The sequence below is a fragment of the Bufo gargarizans genome, chromosome 8 (genome assembly GCF_014858855.1).
Source record: "Bufo gargarizans isolate SCDJY-AF-19 chromosome 8, ASM1485885v1, whole genome shotgun sequence".
Classification (NCBI taxonomy): Eukaryota; Metazoa; Chordata; class Amphibia; order Anura; family Bufonidae; genus Bufo; species Bufo gargarizans.
In genome coordinates, this window is record NC_058087.1 from 101,903,851 (window position 1) to 101,924,877 (window position 21,027).

Below are 21,027 nucleotides of genomic sequence, written 5' to 3' on the forward strand. Positions count from 1 at the left end.
CTGATGTTGCGGCGGCGGTTTCTATTCTCTTGATCCTCCATTTGTAACAACAGAGTGTTCATGGCCCTTGTATGTGATCCCAGCGTGTCTTTGACCGCCGTATTAAAGGAGAGCATGGCATCCTGCACCTGTTCTAAAGACTCTACTCTGTCCCCAATATGGCGGACATCCGTCTTTATAGCAGCTAGATCCGCTGCGATGGGTGCCAGAGCCCTTTGTAGCGCTTGCTCTATAAAGTCCCTAGTGAGCGCCGCTGCACCCGATTCTGCCTGAGGCCCGCTCACCTCGTTCGCGTCCTCGTGCAGGGTTTCAGGACTCGAGGTCCCACAGGAGTCTCCCTCTGCCTGCCGCTTGGGCGCCATCTTTGGCGTTCGCGCCGGGGCCTGAGGTGCCGATTTCTGAAGGTACCTCTCCATGTCGGATTGGTGTTGCGGGTCTTTTCTTTGTTCAGTGGTGACTCTGGTCTGTTCTTTGGACTGAATCTTCATCTTTATGATTCGGGTATCGCTGTGACAAGGCTTACTTAGGATCTAGTGGCGGGAGCTCCGCTCTCAAGCAGCCGCCATCTAGCTCGGTCAGGCCACGCCCCCCCGGTCGATTCTATTAAACTAGCAGCCAGATCTGCAGCCCTCTCAAACTCCACCAGAAGGGCAGTGTGGCTTAGGTCCTGGGCAGGTGATGCGGCATCCAAGAACAAGCTCTGCGGCATCCCCTGCAAAGGTGATAGGGTGTTCGGGTCAGTCCTGGACAACATCCTAGAAAAGGCCACAGACAAGAAGGGGTTCTCTCAGGACAAAATAATTTTCGTCAGACGTTTTTTTTCCTACATCCAAGGGCAGACAAGACCAGAAAAGGGAAAGATTTTTCTCCCTGTTGGCGTTCGGGAAGAGGTCGAGGTTTTTTATTCAACCCCTCTGACTCCTCCCAAAAGTCATCAAAACAATGATGCCAGATGCAGGGTAGGAGGAAGACTGAAGTACTTCCTCCCAGGCTGGGAGAGTATCTCCAATTCCCCCTGGGTGTTGGATGTAGTCTCATCACGCCTAAAGTTGGAGTTTTCCACTCTTCCCCAGGAGGTTTTCCACATCACCAAAAAAGCCGATCCAGTCCAAGCTTTAATACTAGATCAGATAAAGATCCTCTTGCAAAAAGAAGCTATAGTGTCAGTTCCCCCAGCAGAACAGAGAACAGGTTATTATTCCCCTATATTTTTAGTCAAAAAACCAAACGGCTCATACAGAACCATTATAAACTTAAAGGGACTGAACCAACATCTACTTTACAAACGATTCAAGATGGAGAGCATAAAATCCACTAAGTCTGTTGCAGAGAAACACCTTTATGGCAACCCTAGACCTCACCGACGCGTATTACCATATTCCAATCTGCAGAGAGCAGCAGAAATTCCTCAGATTTGAAGTACAACAAGATTCGGTGGTACTCATTATCAATTCCAGGTCCTTCCTTTCGGTCGCAAGAAGGTGACTTCTAAGATTTATGACAGAATCTGGCAGTCTTTCAGAAGATTCACAGGGGGGGATACCAGAGGTCCCCTTGTAATCACTAAGGTCCTAGAGTTCCTCCAGTCAGGTCTGCAGAAGGGGCTATGGGTTAGCACTATAAAAGTCCACATATCAGCTTTGAGTGCCTTACTTGATATTAAATTAGCAGGGGTAGACCTTGTTAAGAGATTTGTGAAAGGAGCTCGGAGAAAGCAACCAATAGTGAGGTCCACTGTCCCCCCTTGGGACTTGAATCTAGTCTTAGCAGCCTTATCAGACAGTCCCTTTGAACCCTTATCGGAGATATCCCTAAAGTTACTTACCTTTAAAACGTGTGGTTTTTTTTTTTGTTTTTTTTGTGTGGCCATCACCTCAGCTAGGAGGGTGGGGGAGATCCAGGCCTTCTCGTGCAGGCCCCCATACCTGTCCATCAAGGATGATAGGATAGTACTGAGACATTCTCCCTCTTTTTTTTTTTTACCTAAGGTGGTCTCTAAGTTCCACTGTCTTCAGGAGGTGTCCCTCCCTTCCTTTGGATCCCCGTCAGGCAGTCAGGAGCAAAGGCGATTCCACAACCTGGATCTAAGAAGAACAGTCCTTGCCTACCTGAAGGCTACGGAAGATCTCAGGAAAACGGACAGACTGTTTATTCAATTTGCAGGCCCAAATAAAGGGAACGCAGCAAGCAAGGCATCTGTTAGTCGATGGATCAGATCAACAATCCTGATCTGTTATGACTTAAGGAAGGTTCCTCCCCCGGCAGGCTTGAAAGCCCATTCAACCCGATCTGTAGCAGCCTCCTGGGCTGAATCAGCGGAGGTTCCGTCCGAGCAAATTTGCCAGGCAGCCACCTGGTCGTCACCTTCTACTTTCTTTAGACATTATCAGTTAGACGTATTGAAGAGCAGGGAGTTATCATTTGCGCGCAGAATATTATCTGCGTTTTTTTTTTCTTTGTGTGTGTCTTTTCTCGGAGAGTATCCTTGTATATTTTTCAATAACTCATAAAGATTAATTTTGTTGCATCCATTCCAGAGTTTCTCGGTTATTTACTGGAGCAGGTAAGGGGAGGGGAGTATTTAAAGAGCTCCACGTTGTTTCCTGTCCCTGGGGAGGCGGGGTATCCTCCTGTCGTGCCGCTGTGGGGGCTAGAGGAAAAACCAATTACCGGTAAGTAATTGAAATCTTCTTTCACCCAGCATGGGTATATGTAAAAAGACACCCCAAAACACATTTCTCTATTTCTCCTGAGTACGGCGATACCACGTGTGTGTGACACTTTTGCAGCCTAGGTGCGCAAAGGGGCCCAAATTCTAAAGAGCACCTTTAGGATTTCACAGGGCATTTTTTACGCATTTGGATTCCAAACTACTTCTCACGCTTTAGGTCCCCTAAAATGCCAGGGCAGTATAAATACCCCACATGTGACCCCATTTTGGAAAGAAGACACCCCAAGGTATTCCGTGAGTGGCATGGCGAGTTCATAGAAGGATTTTTTATTTTTTTTCCTCTGTCTCCCTTTCCGCTAACTTGGGACAAAAAGTTCAATCTTTTATGGACTCAATATGCCCCTTAGCTAATACCTTGGGGTGTCTTCTTTCCAAAATGCGTTCATTTTTTTTTTTCGTTCAGCCTCTGGGCTGAAAAAAAAATGAACAGCACAGATTTCTTCATTCGCATCGATCAATGTGGATGAAAAAATCTCTGCCAAAAAAAAAAAGAGGGGAAAGGCGTCTGCCAGGACATAGGCGCTCCGCCCAACATCCAAACCCACTCAGCTCGTATGCCCTGGCAAACCCGATTTCTCCATTCACATCAATCGATGTGGATGAATAAATCATTGCCGGAATTTTTTTTTATTTTTTTTTTATACAAAGTGTTTGCCAAAGCATATGAACACCGCTCATAAGCCTTGGCAAATGTATATATTTTTTTTACTGCAGAGAAGAAATCTCATCTTGCAGCGCCGCATACACTGACTTTTGTGTAATCTGACAGCAGCGCAATGCTTCTGTCAGAATGCACATCAGTGCTGCAGCTGGTTGACCGCTTGGTCCACCTAGAAGGTAAAAAAAAAAAACAGCCCGCAACGCAATAAATTAATTAACATTAACTTTATATAACATTTGAACAGAACATTAACTTTTATAAACTTTATTAAACTTTTGAAACAGAACATTAACTTTTTGGCGTGTGTGTGTGTGTTCCACGGCCGTGCGCTTCCGGTCAGGTGACCGGAAGTTCGGCATCCCGGTAATTTTAAACCCGGCTCCAGGCAGGTATGAGAACTGGGTGGTTCTGGACGCCGAAAACTGATATCCAGAGGCTAGAAAGTGGACCAGAGGGGTTCCAGGACAATTTTGGCGTGGTGGGTCTGCAGGAGCAGTGATCTCTCAGGTGAGAGTAACACTTGGTGGCAGTTTGTAATTAAGGCATTGTTGTATTAGTGCAGGTTGTTGCCCCCACTATGGACGAAGAGAGGAGGTCTGAAAGTGCGGATGTGGAGATCTTGCCACCGGTATTGTGAGTCCTATTCTCGGTTGTTAGAGAGATCTGGACTGTTTCTCAGTGTTGGGTGTGTTCCGTTTTTCTTAGACGGTGCCTAAGAAGGTGGTGGCAAAGAAAAAGAACAAAGAATGCCCTATCTGCAAGTGCCTGTTGTCTTCTTCTTACACTAAAAAGCAGCTGTCAGCAGTGCATTGAGAAGACGGTGGCTGAGGAGACTCCAAGTCTTCTGAAAGACCTGAAGTCAATCATGTCTGAAGTTAAAAATTCCCTGAGAAGTAGGAAGAGGAGAAGAGCAGTGAGGCAGGAGTCCGACGTTGAATCGGAGGATAGCGACTCTTTCTCCAGGAACGAGGACTCTGATTCCTTTTCTTCGGAGGATAATATAAAAGAAGGAAAGTTCCTATTTCCAGCGGAAGATACGGACAAATTATTAAAAGTTATCCGATCTACCTTGGAGTTAGAAGATACCAGGGAGGATAGGTCGGTAGAGGATGTTATGTTTGAAGGCCTTAGGGAAAGGAAGCGTAGATGTTTCCCGGTCCATAGGTCTATCTCAGCAGTGATAGAAAAGGAATGGAAAAAAACGGATAAAAAGCCGTTCAGTTCTAAAACCTTCAAACGGAAGTATCCATTCGAGGAGGAAGCATCTACATCTTGGGACAAGGCCCCTAAGCTGGATGTAGCCATTTCCAAGATTTCTAAAAAATCCTCACTGCCCTTTGAGGACATGGGGTTCTTAAAAGACCCCTTAGATAAAAGAATTGACTCCGCCCTTAAGAATGCATGGGAGTCTTCTGCGGCTGCTTTCAGACCTAGTATAGCTGCCACGGTTGTTGCAAGGTCTATGTCACTATGGTTGGAGAGGCTAGAAGGGCAGATTAGGGAAAAATGCCCTAGGGAGCAGTTATTGGCTTCAATTCCGACCTTCCAGAAAGCCGCGGATTTTATTGCAGACGACGCGGTGGACTCGGTGAGGCTGGAAGCAAGGACCGCTTCCCTTTCTAATTCTGCACGACGTGCTTTGTGGATTAAGAATTGGAAAGGGGGAGATCTGTCATCCAAGTTGAGGCTTTGTAGCATTCCCTGTGATGGCCAGTTTCTTTTCGGGTCATAGCTTGACTCTTTACTCGAGAAAGCGGCAGATAGGAAGAAGAAGTTTCCCCAGGAATCTTTTACACAGTTTAGACAATATAAGCGGCCCTTTCGGAACCCGTCAAGGTTCCAGAGTAAGAGGCAGATGGGGACAAAGAACAGGGATCTAGGCCTAGATCAGGAAATAAGGGTTTTTTGTTTGGATCTGCCACAGCCCGTACATCAAAACAGGGTAAGCAATGATGCCATGATCCCAGTAGGAGGAAGGTTAAAGTTCTTTCTTCCTGCTTGGGAAAAGATGGCAGGAAAATGGTTAGTGTGTCTTCTGCGGGAGGGTCTAAGGTTGGAGTTCCTAAGTTGCCCCGCAGAAAGATTTGTGGTGTCAAGGTCTTCCCCCGTCATGCTGCAAGAAATAAAAAAATTGATAAGCAAGAAGGTGTTGATTCCTGTCCCAGAGTCAGAACTAGGGAAAGGATTTTATTCCACCCTGTTTTTAGTAAAGAAACCGGATGGGTCATACCGGACCATCATAAATCTCAAATATCTGAACAGGTTCTTAAAAGCCAGAAAATTCAAGATGGAGACTATCAGATCAGCAATATATCTTTTATCTCCAGGGTGTCATATGGCAGTTCTGGATTTAAAATATGCTTACCATCATATTCCGATCCATCCAGATCACCATAGATTCCTCCGGGTGGCAGTGAGGACCGAGGTGGGACTTCTTCATTTTCAGTTCCAGGCTCTTCCCTTTTGGCCTCTCCATGGCACCTCAGATCTTCACAAAGGTAGTGGCGGAGATGGCTTCCTTCATCAGAAGGGAGGACATCACGTTTTTGCCTTACCTGGACGACTTTTTGGTGGTAGCCCAGTCCCGGGAGGAGTGTGCCAGGTCTCTGGATCGGGTTATGGAGGTTCTTCGGTCTCTGGGTTGGCTGTTAAACATCCAAAAGTCCAGGTTGAAGCCGTCAACGAGCCAGGTTTTTCTGGGTCTGGTTCTGAATTCCAGGCTGGAGAGAACTTTTCTCACAGACGAGAAGGTAGCTGGGGTTCAGGGAAGAGTTCAGAGGGTTCAGTTAGAACGGAACCTGTCTATAAGAAAAGCTATGTCTCTGTTAGGAGTTCTAACTTCCTGCATACCAGCGGTCCAGTGGGCTCAGAGACATTCCCGCCAGTTACAGGTAGAGATCTTGGCTGCTACAAGACGGGCGGGGGCATCCCTGGAGTCAGTGATGAGCTTATCAGAGGTGACTCTTTCTTCCCTAGATTGGTGGAAGGAGGTAGGAAATCTGAATCGGGGGACTTCCCTGGGCCTTTCCGGAACCGGTGGTGGTTACTACAGACGCCAGCCCCTGGGGTTGGGGGGCTCATGTGGAGGATCGGATCTTTCAGGGAGAGTGGTCCCAGGGTCAGAAACGGTTTTCATCGAATCGGAAGGAGCTGAGGGCAGTTTTGCTGGCCTTGAGAGCGGTTTTTCCGATGATCCTGAACAGACACGTGAGAGTGATGTCCGACAATCGGACAGTGGTCTCATATCTCAATCGCCAGGGAGGGACCAGGTCAGATTCTTTACTGAGGGAGTCGAGATGGATATTCGAGGAGATAGAGGGGAGAGTGCTTCATCTCTCGGCCATTCATATCAGAGGGGTCGAGAATTCTCGAGCAGACTTTGAGTCGCCACAGACTGCGTCAGGGAGAGTGGTCTCTGAATCCCAAGATTTTTTCCCAGATAGTAAGATTATGGGGGTTACCTTCGGTAGATATGTTCGCCACAAGAGAGAACAGAAAGGTACAGGATTTTTTCTCCCTCAGTCCGGAGGAGTGCCCATCTGGGGTAGACGCCTTTCTCCAGAAATGGGATTTTCCACTAGGCTATGCCTTCCCTCCGCTTCAGCTGATTCCTCTGGTAGTAAGGAAGATCAGGTACGAAGGAGCCAGGGTGATCATGATAGCCCCCTTCTGGCCGAAGAGGGCATGGTTTTCCCTGTTGAGAGCAATGTCAGTCTCGGATCCATGGATCCTCCCAGAAATTCCAGATCTATTATCTCAGGGTCCTGTGTTCCACCTAGAAGTAGGGTCCCTACATCTTTCAGCATGGAATTTGAGAGGTCATTTTTAGCCAGTCAGGGATTCTCTGAGGAAGTCATTTCCACTTTGATGAAGAGTAGGAAGGAGGTAACAAATGTTATTTATGCTCGAATATGGAGAAAGTTCCTGTTCTTTATAGGCACAGAAGTGGTTTCCTGGCCGTTAGAATTTTCCGTAGTTCAGGTGTTGGAATTTTTACAGAGGGGATTGTCCCTAGGGTTAGCAAAAAGTACACTAAAGGTGCAGGTGTCAGCCTTATCAGTTCTGGGGAGAAGAAGTTTGGCCATGGACCCTTGGGTGGTTAGGTTTTTTAAGGCAGTGGATAGGATTACGCCAGTAGCAGGCCCTAGGTTTCCTCCCTGGGACCTTAACTTAGTACTTAATGCCCTGACCAGACATCCCTTTGAACCTCTAGCATCTTGCTCGGTTAAAATACTTTCCCTTAAGCTAGTTTTGCTGGTAGCTTTAACTTCAGCCAGAAGAGTTGGGGAGATTCAGGCCCTCTCTATTAACCCCCCTTTTATGTCCTTTAGAGAGGACAGAGTGGTTCTTAGACCAGATCCTGGGTTTATGCCAAAGGTTCCTTCCAGGGTTAATAGGGCTCAGGAGGTAGTTCTCCCAGCTTTCTTTTCAGAGCATAAGGATGATAGAGAGAAGGAGTTACATTCTCTGGATGTCAGGAGGTGCATTTTGCAGTACCTGGAGGTGACTAAAGACTGGAGGAAGTCCTCTGCCTTGTTTGTTCTGTTCGGTGGGGCAAGAAAAGGTAATACTGCCTCTAAGGCTTCTATTGCCCGGTGGATTAGGGAAGCTATATCCTTGGCATATTCAGTAACCGGCGTGTCTCCCCCTATTTCTGTGAGGGCTCACTCCACGAGGGCGGTATCCACGTCTTGGGCAGAGAGGGCTAGCGTATCTATTGAACAGATCTGTCGGGCAGCCACCTGGTCTTCTCCGTCCACCTTCTATAAGCACTATAGGCTTCAGCTTGATTCTATCTCTGACCTTCCTTTTGGCACTAAGGTTTTGAGTTCTGTCACCCACCCTGAGGATAATCTCTGAAATCTCTCTCTAAGGTGCTGTCGTGGGGGAGGGGAAAAATGATGATTACACTTACCGGTAATCGGCTTTTCCTGACCCCACGACAGCACCTCTTTATTCCCTCCCTATTGGTGTAAGTCTGTGTGTTCACGGGTGTTGCAAAAAAAAAAAAAAAAAAAAATATATATATATATATATATATATATATATATATATATATATATATATATATATATATATATGAAAAATGGCGGCACTGGCTCCCGAGGGAGAAGGCGGGTGCACGTCGTCCCAAAGGGAATGGACTGGTTTCCCTGATGAATATTCTAGGAAAATATATATATATATATATATATATATATATATATATATATATATATATATATATATATATATATATATATATATATATATATATATATATATATATATATATATATTAGGAAAACATTTTTCATATATATATATATATATATATATACAGACGTGGACAAAATTGTTGGTACCCTTTGGTCAATGAAAGAAAAAGTCACAATGGTCACAGAAATAACTTTAATCTGACAAAAGTAATAATAAATTAAAATTCTATAAATGTTAACCAATGAAAGTCAGACATTGTTTTTCAACCATGCTTCAACAGAATTATGTAAAAAAATAAACTCATGAAACAGGCATGGACAAAAATGATGGTACCCCTAACTTAATATTTTGTTGCGCAACCTTTTGAGGCAATCACTGCAATCAAACGCTTCCTGTAACTGTCAATGAGACATCTGCACCTCTCAGCAGGTATTTTGGCCCACTCCTCATGAGCAAACTGCTCCAGTTGTGTCCGGTTTGAAGGGTGCCTTTTCCAGACTGCATGTTTCAGCTCCTTCCAAAGATGCTCAATAGGATTGAGGTCAGGGCTCATAGAAGGCCACTTTAGAATAGTCCAATTTTTTCCTCTTAGCCATTCTTGGGTGTTTTTAGCGGTGTGTTTTGGGTCATTGTCCTGTTGCAAGACCCATGACCTGCGACTGAGACCAAGCTTTCTGACACTGGCTAGTACATTTCTCTCTAGAATTCCTTGATAGTCTTGAGATTTCATTGTACCCTGCACAGATTCAAGACACCCTGTGCCAGACGCAGCAAAGCAGCCCCAGAACATAACAGAGCCTCCTCCATGTTTCACAGTAGGGACAGTGTTCTTTTCTTGATATGCTTCATTTTTTCGTCTGTGAACATACAGCTGATGTGCCTTGGCAAAAACTTCGATTTTTGTCTCATCTGTCCACAGGACATTCTCCCAGAAGCTTTGTGGCTTGTCAACATGTAGTTTGGCATATTCCAGTCTTGCTTTTTTATGATTCGTTTTCAACAATGGTGTCCTCCTTGGTCGTCTCCCATGTAGTCCACTTTGGCTCAAACAACGACGGATGGTGCGATCTGACACTGATGTTCCTTGAGCATGAAGTTCACCTTGAATCTCTTTAGAAGTCTTTCTAGGCTCTTTTGTTACCATTCGGATTATCCGTCTCTTAGATTTGTCATCAATTTTCCTCCTGCGGCCACGTCCAGGGAGGTTGGCTACAGTCCCATGGATCTTAAACTTATGAATAATATGTGCAACTGTACTCACAGGAACATCTAGTTGCTTGGAGATGGTCTTATAGCCTTTACCTTTAACATGCTTGTCTATAATTTTCTTTCTGATCTCTTGAGACAGCTCTTTCCTTTGCTTCCTCTGGTCCATGTCGAGTGTGGTACACACCATATCACCAAACAACACAGTGATTACCTGGAGCCATATATATAGGCCCAATGGCTGATTACAAGGTTGTAGACACCTGTGATGCTAATTAGTGGACACACCTTGAATTAACATGTCCCTTTGGTCACATTATGTTCTGTGTTTTCTAGGGGTACCATCATTTTTGTCCATGCCTGTTTCATGAGTTTATTTTTTTACATAATTCTGTTGAAGCATGGTTGAAAAACAATGTCTGACTTTCATTGGTTAACATTTATAGAATTTTAATTTATTATTACTTTTGTCAGATTAAAGTTATTTCTGTGACCATTGTGACTTTTTCTTTCATTGACCAAAGGGTACCAACAATTTTGTCCACGTCTGTATATATATATATATATATATATATATATATATATATATATATATATATATATATACAGTATGTAAATTAAACTAACGTAAGGGGGAGTCCCTCTCATGCTCTGGAAACTCACTGAGGTGGGAGAGCGGCTCCACCTTTTTCATGCTGCAGGTTTCCTGTCCTGGGGCGGAGCCATCTCTCTCTCTAAGGTGCTGTCGTGGGGTTAGGAAAACCCGATTACCAGTAAGTGTAATCATCATTTTCTTTGGGAACGATGAGTTGGGGTACCCGGATAGACCCTGGGGAAGTGTCTGTCATGTAGCCGGCTCACTACATCAGGGACTTGGGGCGCGGACCCTCCTGGATACAGGATTTCCGAAATGATCTCTTCCTGGAATTTTAGGAAGGATCCTGTTCTTCCAGCCTTACTGTAGAGAACAAAACTATTATATACAGCCAATTGAATTAAATATACAGACACCTTCTTATACCAGCGTCTGGTGCGGCTGGACACTAAATAGGGAGCCAACATCTGGTCATTGAAGTCCACCCCTCCCATGTGAAGGTTATAGTCGTGGACAGAGAGGGGTTTCACAATGACTCCAGTTGCCCTTTCAACTTGCACTGTCATGTCTGCGTGACTGGTGGACAGAAGGTAAACGTCCCTCTTGTCCCTCCACTTCATCGCTAGCAGTTCTTGGTCCCCCGTGCAAGTCGGGTACTAACGAGCCGTTGGGGGAAGCCCCGGCGACTAGGTTGCGCGGTGCCACAGCATTGAATTCCGACTAGATGTAAGTGCCGAAAGAGGGCCACGCTTGAGTAAAAATTGTCCACGTATAAGTGGTACCCCTTGTGGAGTAAGGATGACACCAAGTCCCAGACAATCTTGCCACTGCTCCCCAGGTAGTCGGGACATCCGCCTGGCTCCAGTTTTGAGTCTTTTTCCCTCATAGACCCTAAAACGATATGTTTAGCCTGTGTCCCTTTCACAGAGCTTATACAGTTTGACCCCATACATTGTGATCCTTGCTTTAACGCTGATCTGGTCCCATGTTCATATGTGCTCGCATTGCTGAGAAAACTGATGCTTTAATATATGCAAATGAGCCTCTAGGAGCAACAGGGGCGTTACCTTTACACCAAGAGACTGCTCTCTCTGCATCCTCAGTGCTCTCTGCACATTGATTGGACCAGGCATCATGCTGGCCAACAGCAAGTGATGTAATTCCACTATATAGGGGCATTGGGTGTGTTTAATGCTTTATTCTTCTTCCAGAAGATCAGATGGTGCGATCCGGTATGTGTGCCTTTTCACATATGATTGCTATTTATTTTATGATGTTATTTGCCCTGAGAATGTATAATAATGGCGTTAGATTTGCATACATTGGCTAATATGGCAGCTTATTATGTGTGTCCTGACCGCTGATGCTTGGGGTGAGAATATTTGTGTGCACTCTATGTAATGATCATATGCTTAAAAATGCAGTTTTACTGCTGAAACGTGGCATTTTTTAATGGTGGACGTACCTGTTTGGATTCTGTGGTCTGTTGGTGTCTCTGGTTTCTCCGGGTGGTAATTTGGTGGTCACAAGCACAGTGGGGGGGGGGGGGGGGGGGGGGAGGAGGGAGGAGAGTCTGGCCATGCTGATCCTTATTATTTTGTGTAATATATCATATATATTAGTATCATAAATAAATTATGTCTAACCACTTTTCATTTCTAGATTCATGTCCAGAGTACAGAAAGAGTTCTTGTTATACCTCGGCATAACTGCACTCATCCAGGGGATACGCACGCTTACGTTATTTGCTGGCTGCGCGGTGTCTGGGAACCACAAGGCTTCGAGGACGTACTCCTTGATGTCAATCAACTAGACAAAGACTTCTGCTTTCATTTAAATGTCAGCAGTACAACAACAGGTTATCGTGTAACACTCCGGAAGAGCCGTAAGTCTTGCATGGAGATGAATGAACACAGGGTGTCTCTCTGGGTGCCTTAATTTCTATATTGCTTGTCAAAACTAAAGGAAAGCTAATTTATTCCCTATACTCGTAAAGCAGTGTAAACCTGGGCACTCCCCGATGTCATGATACCATTTTCTGTCACAGCTAAATGGGAGAAAATCACAGTTTTGAAATCTATGATCTCAAACCAATGGACCATTTGGCACTGCTCAGTGGTAGTCCAAGATCAGACTTCTCCAGTGTGATTTCATGTTCCCTGTCAGATCAATATGACTGGATGTCCCCTTTAAGATATCTAAAACAGTTGATCTTTCACACCGCACTCTACAAAACAGTTGTGCCCTGGGAAAAGTCTAAGGCATACCAATACAATTCATCAGTGCAGTAAGTGCTGCTGCCTGAAACAACCAATAACAAAGCTCCTTACAGAAAGGAGTGTTATTATTGGATACTTTGAGCGGGCTGTCGAGGCATTCGCACTCACTACTTTCAAGATGTGGAGGGGGAGGCTCCTGCAGTAGTGTGCGATCGTCACCAAGAGGCGGCGGGCAGGGTAAGTGGCCTTACTGGGCAGTGGTTGGCAGGGACCCCCACTGATCTCTGACTAGTGTGAAGTGCTCAGCAGAGCGTTGCTTCTCCTCACTGTTGAACGCTGCAGTGAAGACAGTCTCAGTCTACGACAGTCTCAGGGACGTCTTCACCATCCTATATCAAATAATGTGCTCCAGGCATAGACCAGCCGCAATAATAGTAATCAATAATTATTTATTAATCAAAAAGGCAAAACATGACTGATGGTAATCAACCTACAGGATCAATGCAATATCAATGGGACATGTGCAAAAGAATAAAAGATAAAGTAAAATGATAAATTAATGAGAACACAATATATAATAGTCCAGTCCAGAGAAAATATATCCTAGTATAACCTGTATAATTTACCCCAGCAGTGGGCCCACTAATGGTAAACCAAGTTCAGTTATAAACGGTGGATCTACCTAAAAAAAAAAAAAACGTCGGACAAGGAAAGAAATAGTATTCACAAAACCCATTATCGATATATTGTGCACAATAATGTTAAAGAGGACCTTTCATGGTTTTGTATTAATTGCGATAACTACCTTTACTTGGGGGTACCCCCCACTGGTGCTGCCACCCTGCATACCTTCTATTACTACTAACAACAATATTATGATGTCCAATATATTGACCAATTCTAAGTACCTACTGATCCATTGGAACTCCTATTGAACCCTCTATTACTACTACCAACAACATTGTGTACAATATATGGACAGCACTACAGTATGTTCACACATCCTAAGTACCTACTAATCCATTGGAACTCTTCTTGAACCGTCTATTACTACTACTCACATTAAATAAGACCCTTCATGGTTTTGTATTAATTGCGATACATACCTTTACTTGGGGGGGCACCCCCCTGCTGATGCTGCCACCCTGCCTGATTTGTATTTTTTTATTTTTTTTATATCTCTCCTGCGCCCCGTAGTTTTAGTTACTGATCATCAGTACATGGAGGAGACGCCAGGGTTTCTCAATGGGAGTCTCCTTCTCCCTGGCTGTGCCGCGATCCAATCACATAGGAGAGCATTACAGCCAGAGAGGTGAGTTTTTGTTTTTCTCCCTGGCTGTGACGCTCTGCGCTGTGATGGGATCGCCGGGGAGATGGAGACGCCCATTGCGAAACCCTGGCGTCTCCACCTCCCTGTATCGTTGCTCAGTATTGGTATACTGAGCACGAAAACTACGGGGGGGACACAGCAGGGTGCAGGAGCGATATTTTAAAAAATCAGGCAGCAGTGAGGGGTGCCCCCCAAGTGAAGGTATTTATCGCAATTAATACAAAACCATGAAGGTTCCTCTTTAATGCGAGTAGTAGTAATAGAGGGCTCAAGAGTTCCAACGGATTAGTAGGTACCTAGAATTGGTCAATATATTGGATACCAGAATGTTGTTGTTAGTAATAGAGTTCAAGAAAAATTCCAATGGATATGTAGACACATATAATTTATTAAGACCAGCATTTTAGATGCCGGTCTTATTGACCTCTATAGTGGTGCAGGCCTCTACATAACTTTGACATATCCACCTCCAGTCTAAATGTAAAGCCCCTCTCAAATGAGCGAGTTCCACACTCCGGACTCGCAGCGTGAGTGTGCAGCAGCTCCTGTCCTGACCTCCCAGCACTGATGGGCTTGCATAGCATTATATTGATTTATGATGTTATGTTACCCTTAGAGGTCTGGAATGTATTGGATAACACTGACACCATTATGTGTTACATTCCAGAAATGTAAGGGTTACATAGCATCATATATCAATATAATGCTTTGCGATCCCATCAGTTCTGGGAGGTCAGGAGGCCTCTCCCTGACACACTCTGCCAGTCTGATAGTTAGGACTCGCTCGTGTGAAGGGAGCCTAAGACTGCTTCCTTGCTGACTTGCATTTAGATCTTTTTCTACGACTAAACAGGCTTAATTGAATGTAGGCAGGCTATTATAGCTAAATGATAAAGTACATGGAAGATATACCATATTGGACTGTAGTATTCAGGTTAAATTGCCGTGTTGGCACTTTGAGATAAATATGTGGGTTTTGGGTTGCTGTTTGGCGCCCGGTCTCTATAAGGTTCGCCATCTCTGCTCTAGGCCAGTGCTTTTGAATAATAATCCTTGATGTGGCATTTAAATCCAAATGCCTGTGTCTCGTAAGGGTCCTCTTCCAGCCTGCTGCTTCAGGGTGCACATTGCTCACTGCAGCCGCCTGACAGCGTCTCCTCTGGCGTTCACATCCTCCATATTGCCACTTGGTAGAAGTTGCTCTGGCTACTGTGCGATCAGGGCAAATGTCTTTGAAGAAGGAGTCATATGCAATAAGCCTGTCCAAATGCACAGCATTAAATATGCTTACCTTTAACTATAGTATTTTATAATTGAACTGCTTTTATTGATGTGTTCTTTATTTTCCCTCCAGGGTTTACTCTTCCAATCTTCATTGTCTTAATTAGCATTTTGCTGTTCTGCTTAGCCGGTAAACTGAGTAGGTATGTGCCCATGGATAATGATCCGCTTACTAATTCACCCATTGGCACTGATTCATCATGCCTTTTCTCCAGAATCCTGTCTTCAATGGGCCTTTTGCAATGTTTTGGGCACACGTTTGCGCATTTTTACACCACTCACTCCAGTTTTGAAGTGGGTGTGGTCAGCTATGTTAATGATTTTCTCTACAGGTTTATCATTGATCTCACTCTAGGAGGAGGGTGGAGTAGGAAAACTGGAAGAGCTTCTCTAGACAAATATTAGGTTTAAATGGGTTATCTGAAACTAAAAAATGTCCCTCATGTGCCTAGGCCTCTCACACTGAATATACTTACCTGGCTTCCCGTTCCCCGTGCCTCTCCTGGTCCCCATACCCAAAGCTGCTGCTTCTCGCCATGTGCAGATGAAAACGGATCCCCGCAAGTGAAGGAGGACGCACTGCCCATGTGCAGCCGCCCTCCATTCATTTTCTATGGGGCCGGTGAAAATAGCTGAGCGCTGGCTCGACTATTCCGTCAGCCCCATAGAAATGAATGGGGGCCACGCATGCGCAGTATGCTCCCGTTTACTTCTATGGGGAGCTGGCTTGGTGGTGGCCGGACCGGAGTACTCCAGCCATCACCTTGCGGGACTCCGTTCTCGATATAGATGTGGGACCCGCACCTATAATACAATGGGGGCATATCCTAGCGATATACCCCCATTGTCCATGATGAGACAACCCCTTTAAGTGCACTATACAGATACATTTTACTGAATAACTCAGTATATTTAATTACATGCAATTACAAAAGTATTCAGATACAGGTGCTGGTTTTGAAAACTGTACAATATTTTTAGTGGGACAACCCCTTTAAGTCACGTCCCGCAGCACCGCACATGTACAGTGCTCTGAATCGGGTGGGTGCTGCACCCACCAATCAGCGGTAGGGGCCCAGCTATATTTGACAGCCAAGCCCCTGCTGTATTTGCCAGCATTGGTGTATACACTGATGCCGGCGTATTAATTTCTTGTATGCCGCAGTGAATGCTGACCACCACCACCCCATCAGGTCTCCGTGATGCAGTGATGGAGACCCGATCACTGGAACGTCATTGGGGCTTTTCCTACAGAAACTATGAGATCCAGCCCCCCTCATAGTCAATGCATTACAATACAGGGTGATTTGTAATGCATTTTAGAGAGGATCAGACCTCCAAAATTTGAAGTCTCACAGTGGGATAAAAAGTAAAACATTTTTTAACTGGCTGTATAAAAATATCACATGAACCATGCCGTCAGGTGAACACCATTAGAAAAGAAAAAATATACAGTTGCAAGAAAAAGTATGCGAACCCTTTGGAATGATATGGATTTCTGCACAAATTCGTCATAAAATGTGATCTGATCTTCATCTAAGTCACAACAATAGACAGTCTGCTTAAAGAGGACCTTTCACTCGTATACAAACTAAAAACGAACTCTATCTGTGGGCAGAGCGGCGCCCAGGGGTCCCCCTGCACTTACTAGTATGCCTGGGCGCCGCTCCGTTCGCCCGGTATAGGCTCCGGTGTCTCAGCTCCGTCTGTTGTATTGGACTGATTTTTTTTGTAGGAGGCATGTCCCTTGCTGCAGTGCTGGCCAATCGCAGCACACAGCTCATAGACTGGCTATGAGCTGTGCGCTGCTCATAGCCACCTTGACGGCCACCATGAGGGATGACCCTTGACTAGAGATGAGCGAACTTCTGTTTTAAGTTCGGCGTCTAAAGTTCGGCTTCCGGTTAGCGGAGAATCCCGATCTGGAACCGGATATGGATTCCGACTTCCGTTGTGGTCCGTGGTAGCGGAATCAATAATCGGCCATTATTGATTCCGCTACCACGGACCACAACGGAAGTCGGAATCCATATCCGGTTCCAGATCGGGATTCTCCGCTAACCGGAAGCCGAACTTTAGACGCCGAACTTAAAACAGAAGTTCGCTCATCTCTACCCTTGACCTCTGTAGGGGCAGGAACACACAGAGAGAGTTTAAATAGCCTCCACTCCCTCAGTGTTTTCTTACGGGGGTTAACATACAGAGAGAGGCCTCCCTATCCAAAATTTTGGATGATATTCCAAAAATAGACATTCAGGTAGCCAAAGTAGTGAAAAAAAAGTGTTACCCTTTGAAGATTCCTCACAACTGGGTGACCCTATGGAACTTAAAGCAGATAGCCTTCTAAACAGATCTGGGCAATCCGCCATGTTCGGGGTCAAAACTAACATAGCGGCAACTTCTGTGGCTAGGGCTATGTACATTTGGTTAGCAGAGCTAGAAGATCATCTTAAAAATAAGACTCCCAGAGAAAATATTATAGATTCTATACCTCTACTAAGATCAGCAGCTGTCTTTTTGGCAGATGCATCGGCTGAGTTGATACGCTTTTCCGCTAAAAAAGCAGCTTTCTCTAACGCAGCATGCAGAGCCTTATGCTCCATCCCCTTTTCGGGGCGAATTAGTGTTTGGTCCAACAATGGAAAAGATTCTGGAAAAGGCGGCCGACAGAGGAGAGAGAATCAAGGAAGAAGCCCTTTAGTCTGTTCCCCTCTCAACCCAGATCATACAGAGGGAAGGGAAAATCGGGCCGGTGGAGCTACCCCAAGGGGTGTTCTTGTTCAGTGGAGTCAGATTACATCAAATTCCCGAATTCAGAAAAGGAAAAGGTTTAGTTAAAAAAAAAAAAATAATTAAAAAAAACTGAAAACACCTTTCGTATTATAATAAATGTGAAGCCTCTAAACAGATGAATTATTTACAGGAGATTCAAGATGAAGTTAATCTCCTCGTCAATACCGTTAATTCCAGAAGGTGCATTTATGACGTCAGTGGACCTAAGGGATGCCTATTACCACATTCCAATTCACCAGGTGTCCCACAGATTTCTAAGATTCGCGTTAAGAGATCTAATGGGAATCCTTCATCATTTCCGGTACGTAACCCTCCCGTTCGGCATCTCATCGGCACCAAGAATATTTACCAAATTAGTGGTGGAGATGGTTGCCGCCTTACGCAAAAAAGAAAACTACATTATTCCTTATCTGGACGACTTTTTTTTAATAGTCGGCAACTCAAAAGTAGTAAGTTCCTGGGCCACGCAGAACTTTATGGACACTCTTTCGGATCTAGGCTAGATAGTAAATCTAAGAAAATCTACTTGCCCTATCCATAAAAATCTGATTCCTAGGCGTAGAATTAGATTCCAGATCTCAGAAGACGTATCTACCCCAGGACAAGTCAGAAGCCCTAAGGGAGAAAATATCACTCTTCCAGATGACTCGCAGATGTTCCATTCAAGAAGCTATGAGTCTGTTAGGAAATCTAACCTCCTGTCTAATCTCAGTCCTTTGGAGTCAGTCTCACACGAGTAATACTGAATTTTAATGGCAAGGAGAACAATCGACCTTAGACAAAAAGATTCAGATACCACTAAAAGTCAAAACAGACCTCAACTGGTGGAAAGAAAAGAAAAATCTCCTCCGGGGTACAGATTGGCTCAAACAACCAGAAGTGCAGATCATAACAGACTCCAGTGTCTTGGGCTGGGGGGCAAAGATAGGAGACCAGTTTGTTCTGGAAATTTGGCCCAGCAGTATGAGTAAGATCTTGAAATTACAGAGAACTATATGCAGTTCTCGGGACACTCTCAGATGCGGCAGATCTATTAAGAGGCCAAAACCTGAAGATACTCTCAGACAACATCACAACGGTAGCATACCTGAAACAGCAGGGGGGAACAAGATCCAACCTACTGGGGGAAGTGGCAAGAAAGATTTTCTCATGGGTAGAAGAAAATATCCTTTCATTAGCAGCAGTCCACTTAAAGGGATCCGAAAACAGAGGCAGATTTTCTAAGTTGGAGAAGGATGGATCCTGGAGAATGGTCCTTTTAAACAAGGACCTCTTTCAGAAGATCACATGCAGGTGGGGTCAGCCAGAAATATATTTGTTCTCCTCAAGAAAAAATACTCAGGTGGATTTGTTCTGTTCACTTGGGCAGTGGAGGCCCTATCAATAAGTTGGGATTGCACTCTAGTCAATGCATTTTCCTCCAATCACTCTAATTCCTTGTATTATACAGATGATGCAAAAGGAGGCAACAACAGTAATTTTAGTAGCCCCCACACTGGCCAAAAAGAAGTTGGTTCTCTACCCTAAAACAATTAGCATTGAAGGAACCATGGGAGATCCCGTTTCAGAAGGACATGTTGCGTCAGGGTTCCATACAACATCCAGATCCTCAAATTTTCAGACTAGTGTTTGGATCCTGAGGGCGAAACACTTAGCAAGCATGGTCTATCAGACAAAGTAATTTTTACCTTTGAAAGCCAGCAGAAAAAAAAGTTCCATCTGCCATATATCAAAGTTTGGAGAAGATTCTGCAGTTGGCTAGAAGGAGCATCATGATACTTCTCCAATAAATAAAATCTTTAGATTTTTTGCAAAGGGGCTTAAAGCTAGGTTTAAGGCCTAGTACTCGTAGAGTACAGATATCTGCTTTAAAGGATAACTGTCGTAGTAGTAGTTTATTAATATCACCTTGGTGGCCCTATTTCAACTTTTCAGGGTGAGGGCAGTGGCGGCCATCTTAACTGAATAGTGAAATTGCAGTTTTATGCAGACTGGTTGCCAACGGCTGAATCTTGTTAACCACCTCAGCTCCCCTAGCTTAAACCCCCTTAAAAGGGAGTCTGTCACCAGCATTTAACTTTAACCCTTCCCACAGCTCCCTAGCATGCTTACAGTTAACCAAAACGTTACCTCTGGCATCTTTCCTGCTGTTATAAATCAATCAAAAACTATCTTTATAAGATATGCAAATGAGGGCTCGCAAGTGCCCAGGGGCAGCGTTACTCTCTTAGGTGCCCTGCTTGCCCAGCCTTTTCATTGCATCCCCCCGCTCCTTCCTACCCTCCGCCCGCTCATCCTTTGACCACCTTTCTCATAGCTTGTTATTCCGCCGATATCCCGCGCCTGCGCACTCATTCCTTTGGCCGGCGCATGCGCACTGCGATGCCCATTACTTTTTCGGCATCACAGTAACTATTGCGCATGTGCCGGCTAACGATGCGAAAACGGCAGGAAAGATGCCAGAGGTAACGTTTTGATTAACTGTAAGCATGCTAGGGAGCTGTGGGAAGGGTTAAAAAAGTTAAATGCTGGTGACAGACTCCCTTTTAAGGGGGTTTAAGCTAGGGGAGCTGAGGTGGTTAATAAGATTCAGCCGTTGGCAACCAGTCTGCATAAAACTGCAATTTCAACTTTTCAGGGTGAGGGCAGTGGCGGCCATCTTAACTGAATAGTGAAATTGCAGTTTTATGCAGACTGGTTGCCAACGGCTGAATCTTATTAACCACCTCAGCTCCCCTAGCTTAAACCCCCTTAAAGGGAGTCTGTCACCAGCACCAAGGGGCGGGGGGATGCAATGAAAAGGCTGGGCAAGCAGGGCACCTAAGAGAGTAACGCTGCCCCTGGGCACTTGCGAGCCCTCATTTGCATATCTTATAAAGATCGTTTTTGATTGATTTATAACAGCAGGAAAGATGCCAGCGGTAACGTTTTGATTAACTGTAAGCATGCTAGGGAGCTGTGGGAAGGGTTAAAGTTAAATGCTGGTGACAGACTCCCTTTTAAGGGGGTTTA

The 21,027-nt window shown here is 44.9% G+C and overlaps 1 protein-coding gene across 3 annotated transcripts in view; it reads left to right on the plus strand.

Moving 5' to 3' along the window:
• NEMP2 (nuclear envelope integral membrane protein 2) overlaps positions 1-21,027 on the plus strand; it is a 116,098-nt gene that overhangs the window by 14,257 nt on the left and 80,814 nt on the right. For all 3 annotated transcript variants that reach the window (XM_044304901.1, XM_044304903.1, XM_044304902.1), the window contains exons 3-4: positions 12,055-12,277; positions 15,296-15,365. In XM_044304901.1, coding sequence (XP_044160836.1) covers positions 12,055-12,277; positions 15,296-15,365 — 293 coding nt within the window. The remainder of the gene's footprint in view (positions 1-12,054; positions 12,278-15,295; positions 15,366-21,027) is intronic.